At 35.6% G+C, this 17,421-nt stretch overlaps 1 protein-coding gene across 7 annotated transcripts in view; it reads left to right on the top strand.

The window, feature by feature from the left end:
• Positions 1-17,421, top strand: part of KAT6A (lysine acetyltransferase 6A) — a 153,170-nt gene that overhangs the window by 111,848 nt on the left and 23,901 nt on the right. For all 7 annotated transcript variants that reach the window (XM_056813593.1, XM_056813590.1, XM_056813595.1 and 4 more), the window contains 3 exons: positions 8,182-8,323; positions 15,400-15,561; positions 16,719-16,812. In XM_056813593.1, coding sequence (XP_056669571.1) covers positions 8,182-8,323; positions 15,400-15,561; positions 16,719-16,812 — 398 coding nt within the window. The remainder of the gene's footprint in view (positions 1-8,181; positions 8,324-15,399; positions 15,562-16,718; positions 16,813-17,421) is intronic.

The following is a 17,421-nucleotide window of genomic DNA, read 5'->3' as shown; positions in this document are numbered from 1 at the left end:
AGGTTGACAGACTATGGCCAGCACACTAAATATGTTTCTCTGGCTGTTTTTTGAATAGCTGTTAAACTAAGAATGCTTTTTTACATTTTTTAAAAATATCTTTACTTTCTAACTTATCTAACAATACTTTGTATTGGTTCCAAGGCAGAAGAGCAGTAAGGGATAGTATAATAGATACCCCTCTTAGAAGAATTATGGTAATAGGACAGGGATACCAGGAAGCAAGCTGAAGGAAAAACTGGATCTTACCCCCCCCCAACCCTCCCCCCACTTCCTATTCTCTTCTCAGCTGATTTGTATGCTCTTCTCAGAATGGTAATGTTGAAGGTTTCTTTTAATAACTAATTCTCACCCTCAAATCTTTTAACTAAGAGGTTTTATTCTTCAAGGTAAAGGAGGTAGGGAGATGGGAGGGGTAGAGAGGAAAATAGATTTCCCTAATTTCCTATGTTTCCCTGTTGATTGGAGATTTCTCAATGTGTTCAACTCAGGAAATAAAGTTATTTTTCTCTAAGGGGAGATGTTGATAGCAAAGGATGACAGAGTTTCTTCTGAGCTAAGCTCTAAAGTCTTTTCAGTACTCAGTCATATAAATAATCATTTACCAAGAGAGGAAGTCTGGCTTCTACCTTCTTCCCGACAGAAGAGAAGTGAGGTGAAGTTCAAGCAGCTGGACTTCCTAACTGCCCCCTTCAAGATTCTATTGGAACTATGTCTCCATCTCAGTTGATTGGCATTTCACCAAATTCCAAGCCTCTTACTTTTTCTTGCAGATCTCTTTTTTGGTTGCAATGTCATCAATTGCACTAGGCAATAGGGATTAAGTGACTTATCTAGGGTCACATAGCTAGGAAGTGTTTGAAGCCAGATTTGAACCTAGGATCTCCCTCTCTAGGCCTGGCTCTTAATCCACTGAGCCACCCAGCTGCCCCCACTTTGAACATTTTTAAATAAAGTTTTATTTGGTTTAAAAATGATCTATGGCCTGGATCATATTTGGCTTTTGGGCCCTAGTTTGCTGAACTCTGCTCTATAATTTAGAAACAATTCAAGATCCTTATTTTTGTCATTCAGTCAATAAACTTTTTTTAGCAATTACCATGTGTTAGGCACTATAGCTTTGGAGATACAAAAAAGAGGCAAAAAACAGTCCTTGTTCTCAAGTAGTTTACAATCTAACGGGGGAGGAAACAGGCAAAGAAAAATGTATAAAAGAACTAATATATTCAGGATTCTAGAAAGTAATTAAGAGAGAGAAGGCACTAAGATCAAGAAAATTAGGAAAACTCCCTGCAAAAGATGTACTTTAACTGGGACTTAAGGGAAACCAATAGGCAGATGAAGAGGGAGACCATTGCGGGCATGAGAGACAGCCAGAGAAAATTCTGAGCTAAGAGATAGTGTGTCTTATTTGTGGAATTGCCTGAAGGCTAGTGTTGTTGAATCAAAGAATGTCTGTTAAGGGAGTAAGGTGTAGGAAGACTAAAAAAGTAGGAGGGGGGCAGGTTATTAAGGGCTTTGAACAATAGAGAATTTTGTATTTGATCCTGGAGGTAATAGAGACTACCAAAGTTAATTGAGTAGAGGAGTGACATGATCAGACCTGCACTTTAAGAAAATCATTTTGGTGGCTGAATAGAAGATGGATTGGAATAAAGAGAGACTGGAGGCAGGTAAACATGTGGTGACGTGGGCCTGCCACCAGAGTCCAGTGTCAGAAAAGAGAAGGGGACATATTTGAGAGATGTTGCAGAGTTGAAATGGACAAGTCTTGGCATCTGTTTGGATATGGGGGTTGAGAGAAAGAGTGAGGACTTGAGGATGACCTTTAGGTTGTGATCCTGAAGAAAAATGAGGAGGGAAGGGTTTAGGGGATAAGGTCATGAGTTCTGTTTTGGACATGCTGAGTTTAAGATATCTGAAAGGCTGTTGGAGGCCAGTAGAGAAGTTAGGGCAGAAAAGGTTAGGCTTAAGAATTGTCAGCATAATGATGGTCCTTGGAACCTAGATCCTTGGAAGCCAATGAGATCACCAAGTGAAGTTGTAGAAAAAAGTAAAGGCCAGGACAGAATCCTGAGGGACACCAACTGTTAGAGGATATGATCTGGGGAAGGATCCAGCAAAGAAGACAGAGAATAGTTAGAAAGGAGAAGCAGTAGATTTGTTGGGATACTGAAAACTTAGAAGAAAGTCTCACCATTGGTGCTAAATGCTGTAAGAGAGGTTAAGGAGAGTGAGGATTTCGTAAAGATAATTGGATGTGCTAATTCTTCTCTATTCACAAATCATAAGATTATACATTCAGAGCTAGAAAGGACTTTAGAAGCCATTTGGTCTAGCTCCCCCTCATTACAGGTATAAAGAAGATGTACACTCACAGTGAATAAGTGACTTGCCCAAGATCACATCAGATGGTAAATGGAAGAGTCAGGATTGAATTCAGGTCCTTTGACTCAGAATCCAGTATTCTTTCCATGGCATGAAAATATCTTTCATATTTCTGTAGTCTTTCCTCTTGTTCTTAGATGACTTCTTTCCAAGCTATCAACCAGATATTGAGGGCTTAATGTTGATTTTTAAAATTTATTTACCTTTGAAAATGAAACCCAGTCCCAATAATATGCAAAAACATTAAAGGGATTAGATTTTTTTTTTAAATCATAGAATAAAAAATTAGTACTGGAAAGAACTATTACATTTCATAGAACTAATAGACTAAATTGATGTGTTTCTTTCAGCAAGTAACTGTCTCATTCTAAAGGGAGTACTGGTGCTGCTTGCTCTGGATCAGCTAAATAAGCTAAATAAGCTAAATAAATTACTGGCATAGCCAGTATTAGAACCTGAGCTGCTTAACTCTGAATTCTTTCTACCAGACCATGTTGTCTATGGTCTTTTCTCCAATAGGAGAAATAAATAGGTTAGAGATGGCTTGGTATGGAGGAAAGAATACTAAACTTAGAGACAAATGAACTGGATTTAGGTTTCACATCTACCAGCAATGAGTTGTTTGATCCCAAATCACAGTCTTTTTGAGCCTTTAAACCTTAGTTCCCATATCTGTAAAGTGAAGGATTTGGACTAGATAATTTCTAAATCCTTTTCTAGTTAAAGTCTATGATTCTTTTTAATATTTTGTTTATTCCTTGTTATTTTATATTTACATAGTCTTTATGCTTTGTGAGTTTATATTCTACTAGAGTGTGCAAACAGGTAAAAAGGTAAGTAAATACATGATAATTTGAGGAGAGAGTGCTAACAATCAGAGGAATACAGAAACACTTCCTGTAGGAATGTGTTCATGAGCTGTGTCTTGAAGGATGCTAAGGATTGTAAGAGATGGAAGTGAGGATGCATTCTAGGGACAGTAGATAGCCTGGACACAGAGGCTGGAGATGGAATTTCAGGTTTAGGGTACTTTTGACTGGAACAGAGATTACGTGAAGGGGAATAATATGGAATAAGTCTGAAAAGGTAGGTTTGTCCCAGCCAGACTGAAGGGCTTTTAATTGCCAAGCTGAGAAGTGTATATATTTTATTCTAGAGGCAATAGGGAACTACTGAAAGTTCTTGAATGAGGGAGTGACATGATCAGAACTGTGCCTTATGAATATGAATTTGGCAACTGGGTGGAGAACAGATGGAGAGGACTTCTGAAAGTGTGGAGTCCAATTAGGAGGCTGTTGAAATAGTACAAGAGAGAAGAGATGATGATGTGATTTAGGATGATAGCTTTGGGAATGTAGAAAAGGGAATGAACATACAAAAACTGTAAGATATAGGATTGACAAGGTTTAGACAACTAATTAGATATTGGAAGTGAGGTAAAAGGAAGGGTTGAGGCTGATTCTGAGATGTGTAACTGGGCCAGCAGGCTGGTAGTGCCTCAAGAGAAATAAAGAAAAGCGAAGAAGGGAGAAGTTTTGATGGAAAGATAAGATGCACTTTGGACTTGATGAGTAGCTGGCTAGGTGATATCCAAGTGGAAATGCTCATCAATTCAGGAGTTATGCTGAATGGGAGATTGAGTAATAGTAGAGCAAATAGTAACCATCCCACCTTCTTACATTGATACTAGGATAAGAACCCTTCCTGGAAAAAATTCCATTAGCCACTTAACAATTAAAAGAAGCACTATTTCCATCAGTCTTAATAGCTACAAAGACCATCTTTGTTTCTCAAGATAAAAATTCATCATAGTGAACTAGCATTGGGACCCCCTTAGAGCTAACATCCCAGTAGTTCAGCAAAAGCTAATCTACATATCTTAAAAAGTGAGTCAGTGTTTCTCCATAGAGCTTGAAATAGTCAAACTTAAATCTTTCCTCACACAAATTATAGAAGCTGTTAGGATTTGACTGTTCAGAAGCAGAAACTTTAGTATTACATGTTACCTAATGTTTTTGTATAGTGGTTTTTCTAGTAAGAAAACTGAAGTTACATATGCTAATACTAAAAATCTTTTTATTAGAAGTTTATAAGACAATTCTCTTTAGCCCAACAGTATCATGCCATTGAAATTGGTTATTAAAAAATGAGGATTTAACACATTTTTAATGGGAACTGAAATAAATAAGATGATACTACTACTATCTCCTTTTATTTATATATATATATATATATAATAATTGAAATCTTTTAGTTTGATTAGATAGAGTCTAGCAGTCTTTAGTAAAGAAGAGTAAATAAAACCTTTCCCCAACCTCTTTCCCTCCTTCCCATTTGTTCATCTTTCTGCTTTTTTCTTTCAATTGGTGCTAGAAATTTTACATTATCTTGATTTGAACTAGTTTAAAAACATTACTTTTAATTATGCAAGTTAATTCACTAAACTAAATAATTTTACAACTTTCAGAAAGTACTTGTAATACACATATGTAACCCAGGAATCAGAGGATGGTCATTAACCTTGAAGTGTTTTCAAACCCAAATATTACTGTAGACCAGTAAGATATCAAAAATCTCTACTGTGAACTTAGCTGTTTTTTGAAGCTTTGGTATGGCAGCTCATGGGACCTATAGGGAAAAAGAGTTGGGATAAAAGGAACGAGTTAGAAAGAGTGTTTTATGTTGTTAAGTTTGTAAATTTTAAGAACTACCTTTAGTAGTACAAATTTTGTGAACCAGTAATAATGAATTGACTTTTGGATTTGGATTGTCACTGAAGCTTTTAAAAGAAGATAAAATCTATTACACAGCTTAGGAAGTAAATTTTATTTTTCCCTCATGATTTTGTAGTTAGAATGAAGTAAGTAGCTGCTATTAAAATTGAGAATTAACTTTCTAAAAATTTAGACAACATATTTAGTCCAATCACTTTTAATTCACCACACAAACAATGTAGTTTTAGTTTCTAATAGTGACTTAGAGAAAAAACATTTGCTTTTCACTGGGTTGCAACATTTAAGCTGAAGAAGTGAAATCACCTCTTGGGAATTACTTCTGAGCCTTTAAGATTAGTTGAGTTAAATTGTACGTTGAGATTTTACTATAGGTGAATAGAGATAGAGTGGAAAAATAAAAGGTATGTTTCATCCATTTCAATAGCCATCATGAGGATATCATTCCTTTTATATTGTCTAGGCTTTATAGATTTCACTCTTCCTTTTGAGAGAAACTTATTTGAAACTCCAACTGTTCTGCAAAGCAGTCTAACAGTTATAAGATACTTATCAGTCAGTTAATAGAGCTACTGGCCTACTTTAGGTACCTAGATTTATGAATGGGTCCTTTAAGCAGCTGGGGTTAGGAATATAAGTAGTGTGGAAGGGATATGTTATTTATCTTGTCCTCTCACTCTGAGCCCAAGCAGTAAAGTCAGGTAGTATTCAAGGGAAACAGAACCAAATAGCTTAGAAAAAAGAAATTGGTTCTGCTCCACAGTTTTATCAGTGTTATTTGAAAGGTTATTTTAAAATTTGATTTTGATAAGGTTTGTACAAATAATAGAAACTATATTAACTTGCCTGAAATAAGGGATACTTTAGAAAATATAAGTTGTACTTTCTCAGAAATGCCAAATCATAGCAATTTATTTTCAAATTTATAAGTGAGTGCCTGATTTAAAAAAAAGTAGACTATAAATAAAGCATCATGGAAAAGGAAATATAATAGTATTGCCAGTTTGGAGATTTTCATATTGAAAAGTCTTAGATAATTCAATGTGAAGTTAATGAAGAAAGATGGAAATTATTTAAAGACACAGAAGGCACTCAACAATAATTCATGATGGTTATAATGATGCAGAATGATAATAATAGCTATCATTTAAGGTAGTAAAAGAGTAGCCTGGGAACAAGAAGAGTTAGTTGTTGTCTTTTTAAAACATATACTTAAAAGGAAGAGGTCATTATAAAATAATGGCATGTCTGTTTTATAACAAAATATTTTATTTTACGAACATTAATATTGGTAACAAAGAAAGTATAAGAGCATTAGGAAAACCTAAATTTTTTAAAATGTCTTTTATAATGAGCACATTTTAATTCAAAGTTTTAAATTGAAGTTTAGATTTGAAGTCTTTTTCTATTGTGCTACTTGAAGTTAGTTTACTGTTGTTATTAGTGAGTATGCTTAACATATTTACTTTTAGACATGAGTTTAAGTTCTGCCTCTAACACATTGTGGCTCTTTGACCCTGGATGAGTCACATAACCTCTTGGTGCTTATAGGCCAATCACTCCCTCAAATTAAGTCTGCTCACTCTCTTGGCTAAAAACTGCAGAGAAGGTTTCAACCTACATTAACAGAGAGCATTTCCTCTTTCGGGACTTTTCTATGCCAATGAAATTAGAGACCCAGTCCCCCATTCCTATCTCTTTTACTATTATTTTCATATTATTAATATATGTAACAAGGTCCTTTTTTTTCTTAGATGGTGAAAAGGTAAATTCCCTTCATACATGGTCAGAAGTTTCATACTCTGAGTTAATGAGATTTTATTGTATATATAAATTAACAGTGCAGCATAGTACTGTCTGAGCTATCAGTTCAAAAACAAAAATTTTATTGTATACTATTTTCTTGATTATATATTAACTTTATATGATTTCTTAAATATAATTGCATTTTCTTCTGTTGAAAAGAAGTGACAAAAACCCTGAGTTTTAGAGTAAAACTAACTATATTCAAAATTTGTGGAGGCTCTCCTTTTAAAAACTCCATTAAAGCCTTATTCCAGTGTTTCATCTTGTATGAAGTTGACACACTTAAGTTCTCAAAGGCTATGCCACCGAAGTTCAAGCCCTGAAAGAACTTTGATTATGGTTCTTGACAATAGATGGCACATCTGTCATCAGAAGACCAGATTAAGTTTGGAGAATGGTGGCTACCAGGTGATTTTTTTTTTTTTTTGCGCCTTGGCTTAGTTGGAAAAACTGGTCTGGTCCTGGTTTTCTTGGGCAAGTCACTCTTTGTGCCTCAGCTTATTTATCTTTTACATTAGAGGAATAGACTAAATGGTTCTTTAAGGTCTCTCTCAGCTGCACAAATTCTGGCATTTCTTGCTTTGTAAAACATATGTGCCCTTCATTAGGAACATTCTAAAGTTCTTAAAACATAAAAATTATATAAATATCAGATAATAGCTAGGAATATGTGAATGAAATACTTTAACACTCTCATCATAGGAGCACATTTAAGGGATCATCTAATTTAACTCCTACATTTTCAAGATGAGGGAACTGAGCCTTAGAAAGTGACATGACTTGCCTAGGGTCAAAGAACTGTTTAGTGTCGGACCTTGGACTCAAATCCCAGGCTTCTGACTCCCAAGTCGAATTCTTTTTCAATTACACCATGCTGGTTCTGACTTAGTCATTCTCTTGTTAGATAAAATTTTGTATATAAAGCATGGTCTGGTAGAGTCAGAACTAAGAAACTTGTTCCAATTCTGCTTCTGCCACTAATTAAATAGCTCTTAGACTGTAGCCAATCCATTTAATTTTTCTTGACTTTAGTTTCCTTATCTTTCAAATGGGGAGGATGACACATGTTGGTCCTTACTTTATATAAGATAGTTATAAAGCTCAGATGGGATAATCAATCCAGGGGAGGGGGGGGGCAAGAAAAAAGCTTTTGGAAGTTTAAAAGCCCCATAAAAAATAAGGTGTAGTACTTGTTATCATCTTTTAGTATGGCCCAGATCAATCAAAAGCCCCATTTTTTCATCTTTATTTACAGGCTGCCTAAGTTGTACCTTTGTGAATTTTGTCTAAAGTATATGAAAAGTAGAACTATTCTACAGCAGCACATGAAGAAATGTGGTTGGTTCCACCCTCCTGCTAATGAGATTTACAGAAAGAATAATATCTCTGTCTTTGAGGTAAGGTATCTGTTTTTAGTGGTTGTTTTCTATTTCATTTTTAAATTGTAGTGTTTCCCTCCCCCTCTCCCAATACTCTCCAGCTATGCACCCTGGCTATTCTTAGGTCTTTAGAAACTTGATTGCTCTTTTTTGTGGCACACATACTCCAAGTCATCAAACAGGACAGCAGACAGCATTGTGAAGAATGAACAAAACTCTGTTAATCTTGTATTGGACTCAGGCATACAAGTATATTTAAAATGGAGTCCACAACTCTCATTAGACATCATTCATTGTCTTTAATTAACTGTACTTAGTGCTTTTTCTGGTTGTATGCTGTTATTATGACAGGCACTATGTCTATGATATTATGATTGTATTTCTGTGTGTCCCCTTGCTGTTTAGTTCAACACATATTGTTGACCATCTACCTCTACCTTGTGTCCATCGCTCTGCCAATCACTAGGCGATTTAAAAAAGGAGTACTATAGAAGACATGTTCTCTCCCCTCAAGTAAGCCATATAGTTACATATATAGAGAGCAGTTAGTTAATAATGTGAGATGTTAAGAGCCCTCTTGTGCAGTGCCTCTAAGTGCTATAGAAATTTAAAAACAAGAGAACATAAGTTGGGTTAGAGTAAAACAGTGCAGCATCTTTTAGTATTGTGTATACATTAGGCACTTAATAAATTCTTGTTGCATGAGTGAATTCCACCTCATCAATACATGAATCTATTGAAAAGTCTTTGAGCAAGATTCCCCAGAAAGCTAGTATTGACCAGCTAGTTGATTGTAAAACTTGCCCCAGTCACTCAAAGGTTAGAGATTGTCACTTACTTCTCCCATTTCTTTCTTTCTCCCTTTTTCTTTTCCCCTCTTAATATTCTGATAAAGAACAGCCAAGGCACATGGTGTGATAGTAGTTTCTGCCTATGCTGCATCCTTATCCTTTTCTTTTTCTTCTACTTCTCCTATGTGATATGTGAGCATAATTCCCAATGTACCTTCTACTGACTGAAATCTGGCTTTCTCCTGAGCTACTTTTTGGCTCGCTTTTTAAATACTTAATGTTTTCCACCTTCTTATTTTATTGGGATTATCTAGAAGTATATACTTTTTCTTCTTTCACTGTCAGTTCTATACCTTTGCTCTTTTACTGTCACTCAACAACAACTCCTTTGAAATTTATTCTAGCTGATTATAACTACCCTTTCTCTTTGACATTTTCATCAATCTGTTTCCCATTATGCTCATGCTTTTCATTATGACTTGAATACATGGCTCACAGTCTTTATCTCATCTTCTCTGTCATCATCCTGAGAGACTGGCCATGTTGATGACATTATTTTCACACTTTCTTGAAATTTTTAACTCCTTTGGTTTCTTCCTTAACTCTTATGTCAGCCACCCACTCGAGTGGGTGTATTTCAGCTCCCACTATCAGTTGAAAGTACTCAGCCTTAATATCCTAAAATCTGTGTTTCTCTTTTCTGAACAAAGTCTCTTATCTTTCTAAACCCCCCCCCTTCTCTTAATTTTTTCAAACCTTTCCCTGACCTTCATTATGACCTTTGATTTTTTCAAATTCCTGTATTTTCTGGTTTATCAACACTGATCTGGCCTCCCTTCATATTTGTAATCTTCCAGTTTAATAATCTAATCCTCAGGGGTCCCCAAACTTTTTACACAGGGGGCCAGTTCACTGTCCCTCAGATTGTTGGAGGGCCAGACTATATAAAAAAAAAACAAAAAAAACTATGAACAAATCTGTATATCACTGTCTGGGATAGCAGAGGCTGCAGCGCTGGCTGTGATGGGCCTGTCACACTTGCACAGGCCCATCACCGCCACCACTATACCTGGCAGCACTGTGGAATCCCCTCCCCCAGATTGCAGCTTACCATGCTGATGTCTTCCATTGTGCAGCCACATAATCCTTTGCATGGTGCCTCGTTCTCGTCAGAACAAGACGACACGCAAAGGATTATGCCACCAGAAGTAGTACTATACATGATCGACACTGTGGTTTGTGGCGCCACCACATACAGTACTCCAGGAGCACAGGATGCAGAGCTCCTCTCACTGATCACCAATGAAAGAGGTATCCCTTCTGGAAGTGTGGTGGGGGCCAGATAAATGGCCTCAGGGGGCCACAGTTTGGGGACCCCTGATCTAATGAAATAACATAAAGTGCATAGCACAGTGCTTTGCACATAGTAGATGCTTGTTCCTTCCCCACCCCTTTGAATCCTTTGATCCTTTACTATTCCAACCAGTCCTATTATAAAGAACCCTTGACTCTGGGTAGCTTCTTCCATGTTCTCTTCTCTTTGTGTTTTTGATTTGAGGTAGCCTGCTGAAGAATATCACAAATTATGCTGAATTTACCACAAATGTATGCTATTTATCATCAGTCTATCCTTTACTGCTGCATTTGCAATCACTTTCCTCATTTTAAAAATACTTTTATATTTATCATATCCAACACTGTTAGTTCTCCACACCTTCCCATAAGTCCCAAAATGTACACTCCCCTCCTTCACACTCTACAGATGATATTACCTCTTACTTTACTGAGAATATTGACTCTTAACTTGAAATCTGAGTTCTCATGTATTCATTCTAACTACTCAGTGTCCTAATTTATCTTTTCTTTCTCTTTGGGTCCAGAGGAAGTGGTGAGTCTTCTTTTTGCTGAAGTTGTACCCTAAGTGTGCTGCCTTGATTTCTAATTTGACCTTGCTTCTCTCTCATTGTCCCTCTCTCTCTCTTTCTCTCCTCCCTTCCACTCACTCTTTGCCTCCTCTTACCTTTCTTCCTTTACCCTTCCATCTCTCCTTCCCTCTCTTCTCACTCCTTTTCTCCCTCCCTCTCTTACTCTTCTCTCTCTTCTTTTCCTTCTTCCCCTCCCTCTTATTTCTCTTTCTTCCCTCAGCTTACAAATATGCCTAGCCTAATTTAGCCTGTAGAGATGGGGATTCTACCTGTGATTTTGTTAATATTGGGAATTCCTGGATGAGGAAACTACTGATATTGGTTGGCAGCTTCTCATCATCTTCTAGTCACAGAGAGTTGCTTAGAACACTGAGAGTTTTAAGTGACTTGTCCAGGATCACATTGCTGATATGGGTAAGAGGCAAGACTTGAACCAAGATTTTCTTGACTTTGAAATTGACTCTATATTATTGTATCCTGCCTCTTAATTTACATCTTAAAATCCCTTCCCTTGACCCTGCTACTCCCTTAAACTATCATTCTATATCCTTCTCTACTAGATTTTTAGAAAGAATAAATTATGTGTATAACCTTTACTTCCTTGCTACTATCTCACTTATTAACTCCTTCAAATCTGGCTTCCACCCCTAGTACTATATTATTTTCTTTTTCAAGGCCCCTAATGACCTCTTCTATTCTCATCTATTATTTAGTTATTTTTAGTCATGTCCAGTTCTTCATGATCCCATTTGAAGTTTTCTTCACAAAGATACCAGTGTTTTACCATTTCTTCCAGTTAATTTTATAAATGAAGAAAGTGAGACATAGGGTTAAGTAACTTTTCTAGGATCATAAGAAAGTGTCAGAGGCTGGATTTTGAATTTAGGTATTCCTGACTCGAGGTCCAGTGCTCTTATCCACTGTGCCAACCAGCTGCTCTATCCTGATCTGCCTCTCTGCATCATTTAATACTAGGTCACCATCTCTTCTCTTACCTTTTAGAGCACTGTGCTCTCCTGGTTCTCTTACCTCTCTGACTTTCCCCTCTAACTGCTGGCTCTCCATCCTCCCACTCTTTAAACATGGGTGTGGTCCAGATACTTTCCTCTTCCTAAATTTTCTCCTTCAGTGACCTTCCTCAGTTTTATGCTTTCGGGAGTCACCTCTGGGTAGACTAATCCATTCCCATCCTCTTCCAAGATGTCTTGTTTTACATTTTAAATTGCTTATTGTACATGTCTACTTGAATATTTTGCTGAGCCCTCAAACTAATCAAATCTAGAATGAAATCATTGTTTCCTTATGCCACATGCCATCTCTTAAAAAAATAAAGAAAACAAAAGAAAATCCATTCCTTTCTGTAACCTTTTCTGTTTCTGATGGTGGTCTGACCATTCTCTCAGTCATTTAGGCATGTAATCTTGCAGTCCTTGAATCTTCTGTCTTTATCATCTCAAAATCCAATTAGTTGTCAAGTTCTGCTTATTCTACTTACATGATATTTCATATGCTCCTCTAAAATCAGCTCCATTGCAACACCCTTTATTCAGGCTCTCATTTCCTTTCATCTAGACTCCTGTAATAGCTTCTTAACTGCTCTTCTTGACTGATACTTTTAAGTTTAATCTGCCCTTTGTAACTGATTACCTGAATACTCTTGATAGTGTAATTCTAATATGTCATTCTTCTAAGCCCCAAAATGTCAGTGACTTTCTGTTGCCTGCTACAATAAAAATATTAGATGGCTAAAATCATTAAAATATGAATAAAACATTAACATGTGATCCAGGCTCTCCATAGTCTGACCTCTTTTATCTTTCTAGTTCTATGTTCTTCTTCATTATAATCATCATAATTAACATTTATGTTATGTTATTATATTATATTATGTTATATATATAATATATAATATATATGTTATATATTATATTATGTTAATTAGCATTTTAAGGTTCACAAAGCACTTTATAGCTATTATTTCATTTTCATTGCAACAGCCTTGGTAAATAGGTATTATTATTATCATCCCATTTTACAGATAAGGAAACTGAGGCAGACATACGTTAAGTGAATTGCCTGACAACCCTGAACTCCTCTATTCATTAAAATAAAAATTTTCTGACTTTTTTCTCCTTTAGATTTTTTCATACCAATTACATTGCCTGAGCCACTCTTTTGCATTCATCTCCCTTTTCCTTTTATACTTATTTGCATATCTGTCTGTCCTCCACTCATTCTCATTCATTTATAAACTCCTTAAGAGCAAGATGTAACTTGGTACCTAATGCTTTTGGAAGGTTAAGTATGGTGAAGCGATAAATTAAATTTAGAAGCACAAATGTTATCACAGATGTCAATTTTAGAACTTTTTATACAGTACAAGAAGATTTGCATTGGTAGAAAAGTACACTTGAAACCAGGTCTTCCTACTTCCAAATTGTTTTATTACTGACTTTCAAATGAAATTATTCTCAAGACCAGTCTTATTTTTAATTCATTTGATTCAAAAGCTGGTAAAAACTCTAAAATGAAATTGTACTGTCAAATTGGAAGCTCTGAGCATAGCTTTCAGAAATAAGATTATCACACTGTCTGAAGAATTTGGGGAAAAATCAGTCTCATTTTATTGTATTTAAACTTTTGACATGGTTTTTCACAAAGCATTTGTATTTATTTGTATTTTCCCCTTTTTCTTAACTATTTGTATTAACCCCATGGTCCAGACCTGTATAATCTTAGATCCCTCTATTAAATATTAAAAGAATATTTAAAAACCTATCAACATTTCTATCAGTTATTTATAGTTTTCCCTTTTATTAAGGCTGCTGCTTAGTGAGGCAGCATGGCATAGTGCTTTGGGGGCTGACTGGCAAGTTTGGAACATTTTGATATTCAGTTCCTACCTCTAATACTGATTGTGTGTGTATTCACTTAATTTTTCAACCCCTCCCACCCCACCCACCCCAGGGCAACTCTTTCAAGATTTTTAGTATAAGTATGTTGTTCTGCATTGGAGGAAGTATTCACTCATCCCTAGGACTCTCTTATTCTCATCCTACCCAGGACAACATATTTTGAATGCTAAACAGACAAGAATTTATGAATTCAGGCAATGGACAGGATTTCTCAAACAGAACTTGCTGTAGTATGTTAACAAAAGTTATATTAGTACACGTTGACGAGGAAATGGGAATAGCTTTCTTTTATAAAGAAATTGCTATTGCTAAAACAGTTCTAGTAATATATTTTTATCATGCTTAAACTAGTCAGTCTATTTTTGCTCCACAGCCAATAAAATTTGAATTTATGTGTAAAAATTCATCATCAGTTTTCACCTTTAAAGATTAGGCAAAATTTTGAATAAATGAATGAGATTTCACACAATAACTAGAAGAATCTTGTAGATCTCTCTTTTAGAGGAAAAACAGTTTTCATCATTTTAGCTTTCAAATTTTGCCAGTCCATCCTTTATATAATTTCATAGCTCAATTAATTGTTTCTGCATTGTCAGGGTAAGTGTGCACACTATATTTTGGAGAGCAATAGCTGATTTATCTGATATCATACCTTGAGGCACTGGGAGAGATCAAATCTTAGTTGCTCTTAAGAAAAAGGGAATGTCAAAACCAATAAGACATTCTCTGCTTCAACTTCCCAGTTCCAAGAGAGATCTTGCTTGGATAATTGTCCTCTAGGATACTTACTACAACAACAGGACCCATAGCATTCCTCCTTTTAAAGTTCTAACAGTGGTGTTAGAATCATCAAGAGTGGAGGATATTTTTTATTATCCCTGTCCATTAGGATGTATCATTCTACAGGAAAGTTTTGTTTTCTCTTGATAGGTGAGGGACAAGTGTGTAAATGAAACAATATATATTTTAAACCTTTACCTTCTGTCTTAGAGTCAATACTGTGTATTGGCTCCAAGGCAGAAGAGTGGTAAGGGTTAGGCAATGGGGGTCAAGTGACTTGCCCAGGGTCACACAGCTGGGAAGTGTCTGAGGTCAGATTTGAACCTAGGACTTCCCATCTCCAGGCCTGACTCTCAATCCACTGAGCCACCCAGCTGCCCCCGAAACAATATTTTTAATGTATTAAAGAAGTTTGTTAATCATAAATTCATTCAGAGAGTACTTTTGTTAGCTGAATTGTTTTGTAAGGGAAACTTTATTTTGCCAAGTTCAGTTTATTTATTTTTGCATTTGGAGTTGTCTTAATGCAGGCTAAGGCTTGTAATTTAACATCTGGAAGGAATCACTCCAGAACCCAGTGATAACTTCTTATGATTTCTCATATACTTACACCTAATACTATGGCTTTCCTAGGAAATGCTTCTATGGTACCATGTTTTAACCTAATATATCATTTTTTTTAGGTTGATGGGAATGTCAGTACAATTTACTGTCAAAATTTGTGCCTATTGGCAAAGCTTTTTCTTGACCACAAGACACTCTATTATGATGTGGAACCATTTCTTTTCTATGTATTGACACAGAATGATGTCAAGGGCTGCCATCTTGTTGGCTACTTTTCTAAGGTAAGAACTTGAGAATGAAAGTATTATGGATTGTTTTGACAAGGAGTATGGATGAATGAAAATTTATGGATTCAACATGGGAGACTTGAAGATGGTTTCTTCCAGGCTTTTCTGTTACATAATCAAGGCTCTTGTGATCTTTGGATGCTCTGGGTTTTAGGCCCTATATATCATATAGAAAGAATTCAGAAACTCAGGGCATGGAGCTGCTTAGTAACATTGAACAGAATGTATTCTCTCAGGGACCTGAACTGCAGTTACCACTCAAGGGGGAAGTTTTTTAAATGACTTTTTATTCCCTTGATGGTGATAGATAGAACTTCTTGTGAAGTAAACACAATCATTACCCTCTATGTTCTATATGAATGAATTTCTAGTTTCTACCATCTCTTTATGATCTGTAGTTTTGATCCTTCAAAGCTAGTAAGCTTTGTACTTCATGAAGTCTTAGCTTACCACAATCACTTCAGTAAAGAAGCAAGGTTTACTAAAAAGTTTTCTCTGTATCTTGATTTTTCTAGTCTTGCTGTAGCATTTCTTTGCCCCTTGCTTGAAGCAAACCTGATTGAAAATCCTGGTTCACAAAACAGACTGATTAGGGTGTTAGTACCAGTTTTATAGAAGAATTAACCATAAGATTCTCTCTGCTAAGATTTTAAACACAAGTATGATTTAAAATATAATTTGATTTATTTGCAACTCCTTAGATACACATGAAGTTGAGTTTATCTGCCTCTTTTAGTTATCACAGTATTAGTGAGTAGTATTAGAATAGAAAATCATAGACCTTTGAACCACATACACTGATCCTCTCATTTCCAGAATGGCATATAAGTCTTTTAGCATTTGCATCTCTATGAAATTGAAGAAATTCCTTCACTGACCTTTGCCAGTGACATAATTTCTGAGTTGCAGAAGGTGTTAGATGTTGCATTTTTATTTCTTCTTATTTTCCTAGGATTACTGCTTTATGGTAATGGCAATGACTTAACATTGTCTTGTCTTTTCTCAGTGGGGTGTTTTCTCTTGATTTTCTTTGCTATTCCCAGAAGACTTTAGCTTTTACTGTTAGCCTTTGTTTCATGATAATTAGCACTGCTGCTCAATGTTACCAGCTGGTTGTTTTTAAACTTAGCTTCTATTTTTTTTTCCACTAGGAAAAGCACTGCCAACAGAAGTATAACGTTTCCTGTATAATGATTCTTCCTCAATACCAGCGCAAGGGCTATGGCAGGTTCCTCATTGACTTCAGTAAGAACATATTAACATATCCATCTTGTCTTTGTGGGGGTTCTTTATTTTAAAGACAATCATGAAACACAATTATATTGGTTGTTGGTGCCTTTTGACATGTCCATGTGTGGAATGAATCCCTTACACATTACTACTAATCTTTTTCTTTTTGGTCAAATTACTTTAGAATAATAACGTCTTATGCCAGATCCTTGTATTTCCTATAAAAATGCCTTAGATGAAGAATTGTAGATATTGTTCAAATAGAACTCAATTTCATGTATTTTTTGTAATATGATACCAAAACTATATCATGTAAGTGCTGAAATTAGTGTCAGTAGCAGAAATATAGGATTCATACAGCTGGTGATTTCCATTACCCATATTGCCCTGGAAAATGCGGGCATGCCTTTTTGTTGTTAAAATGCTTTACTGCATGTTGAGAATATATACTATACCTTAGTCAGCTATGAAGTTTTAAAATGTGATTCATAGAAACTAAAATGTCAAATTAATGACAAAAAACCATATTAATTTTGAAGATATAATACTTAGCTTAAATTTGGTAATACAATTCCATCAACTTGTTGTGATAGTTAAATGTGCAGAGGTTTGCTGTGAGTTTTA

This window comes from Monodelphis domestica, chromosome 1 (assembly GCF_027887165.1).
Source record: "Monodelphis domestica isolate mMonDom1 chromosome 1, mMonDom1.pri, whole genome shotgun sequence".
NCBI lineage: Eukaryota > Metazoa > Chordata > Mammalia > Didelphimorphia > Didelphidae > Monodelphis > Monodelphis domestica.
This window is presented reverse-complemented; position numbering and strand designations above follow the sequence as displayed.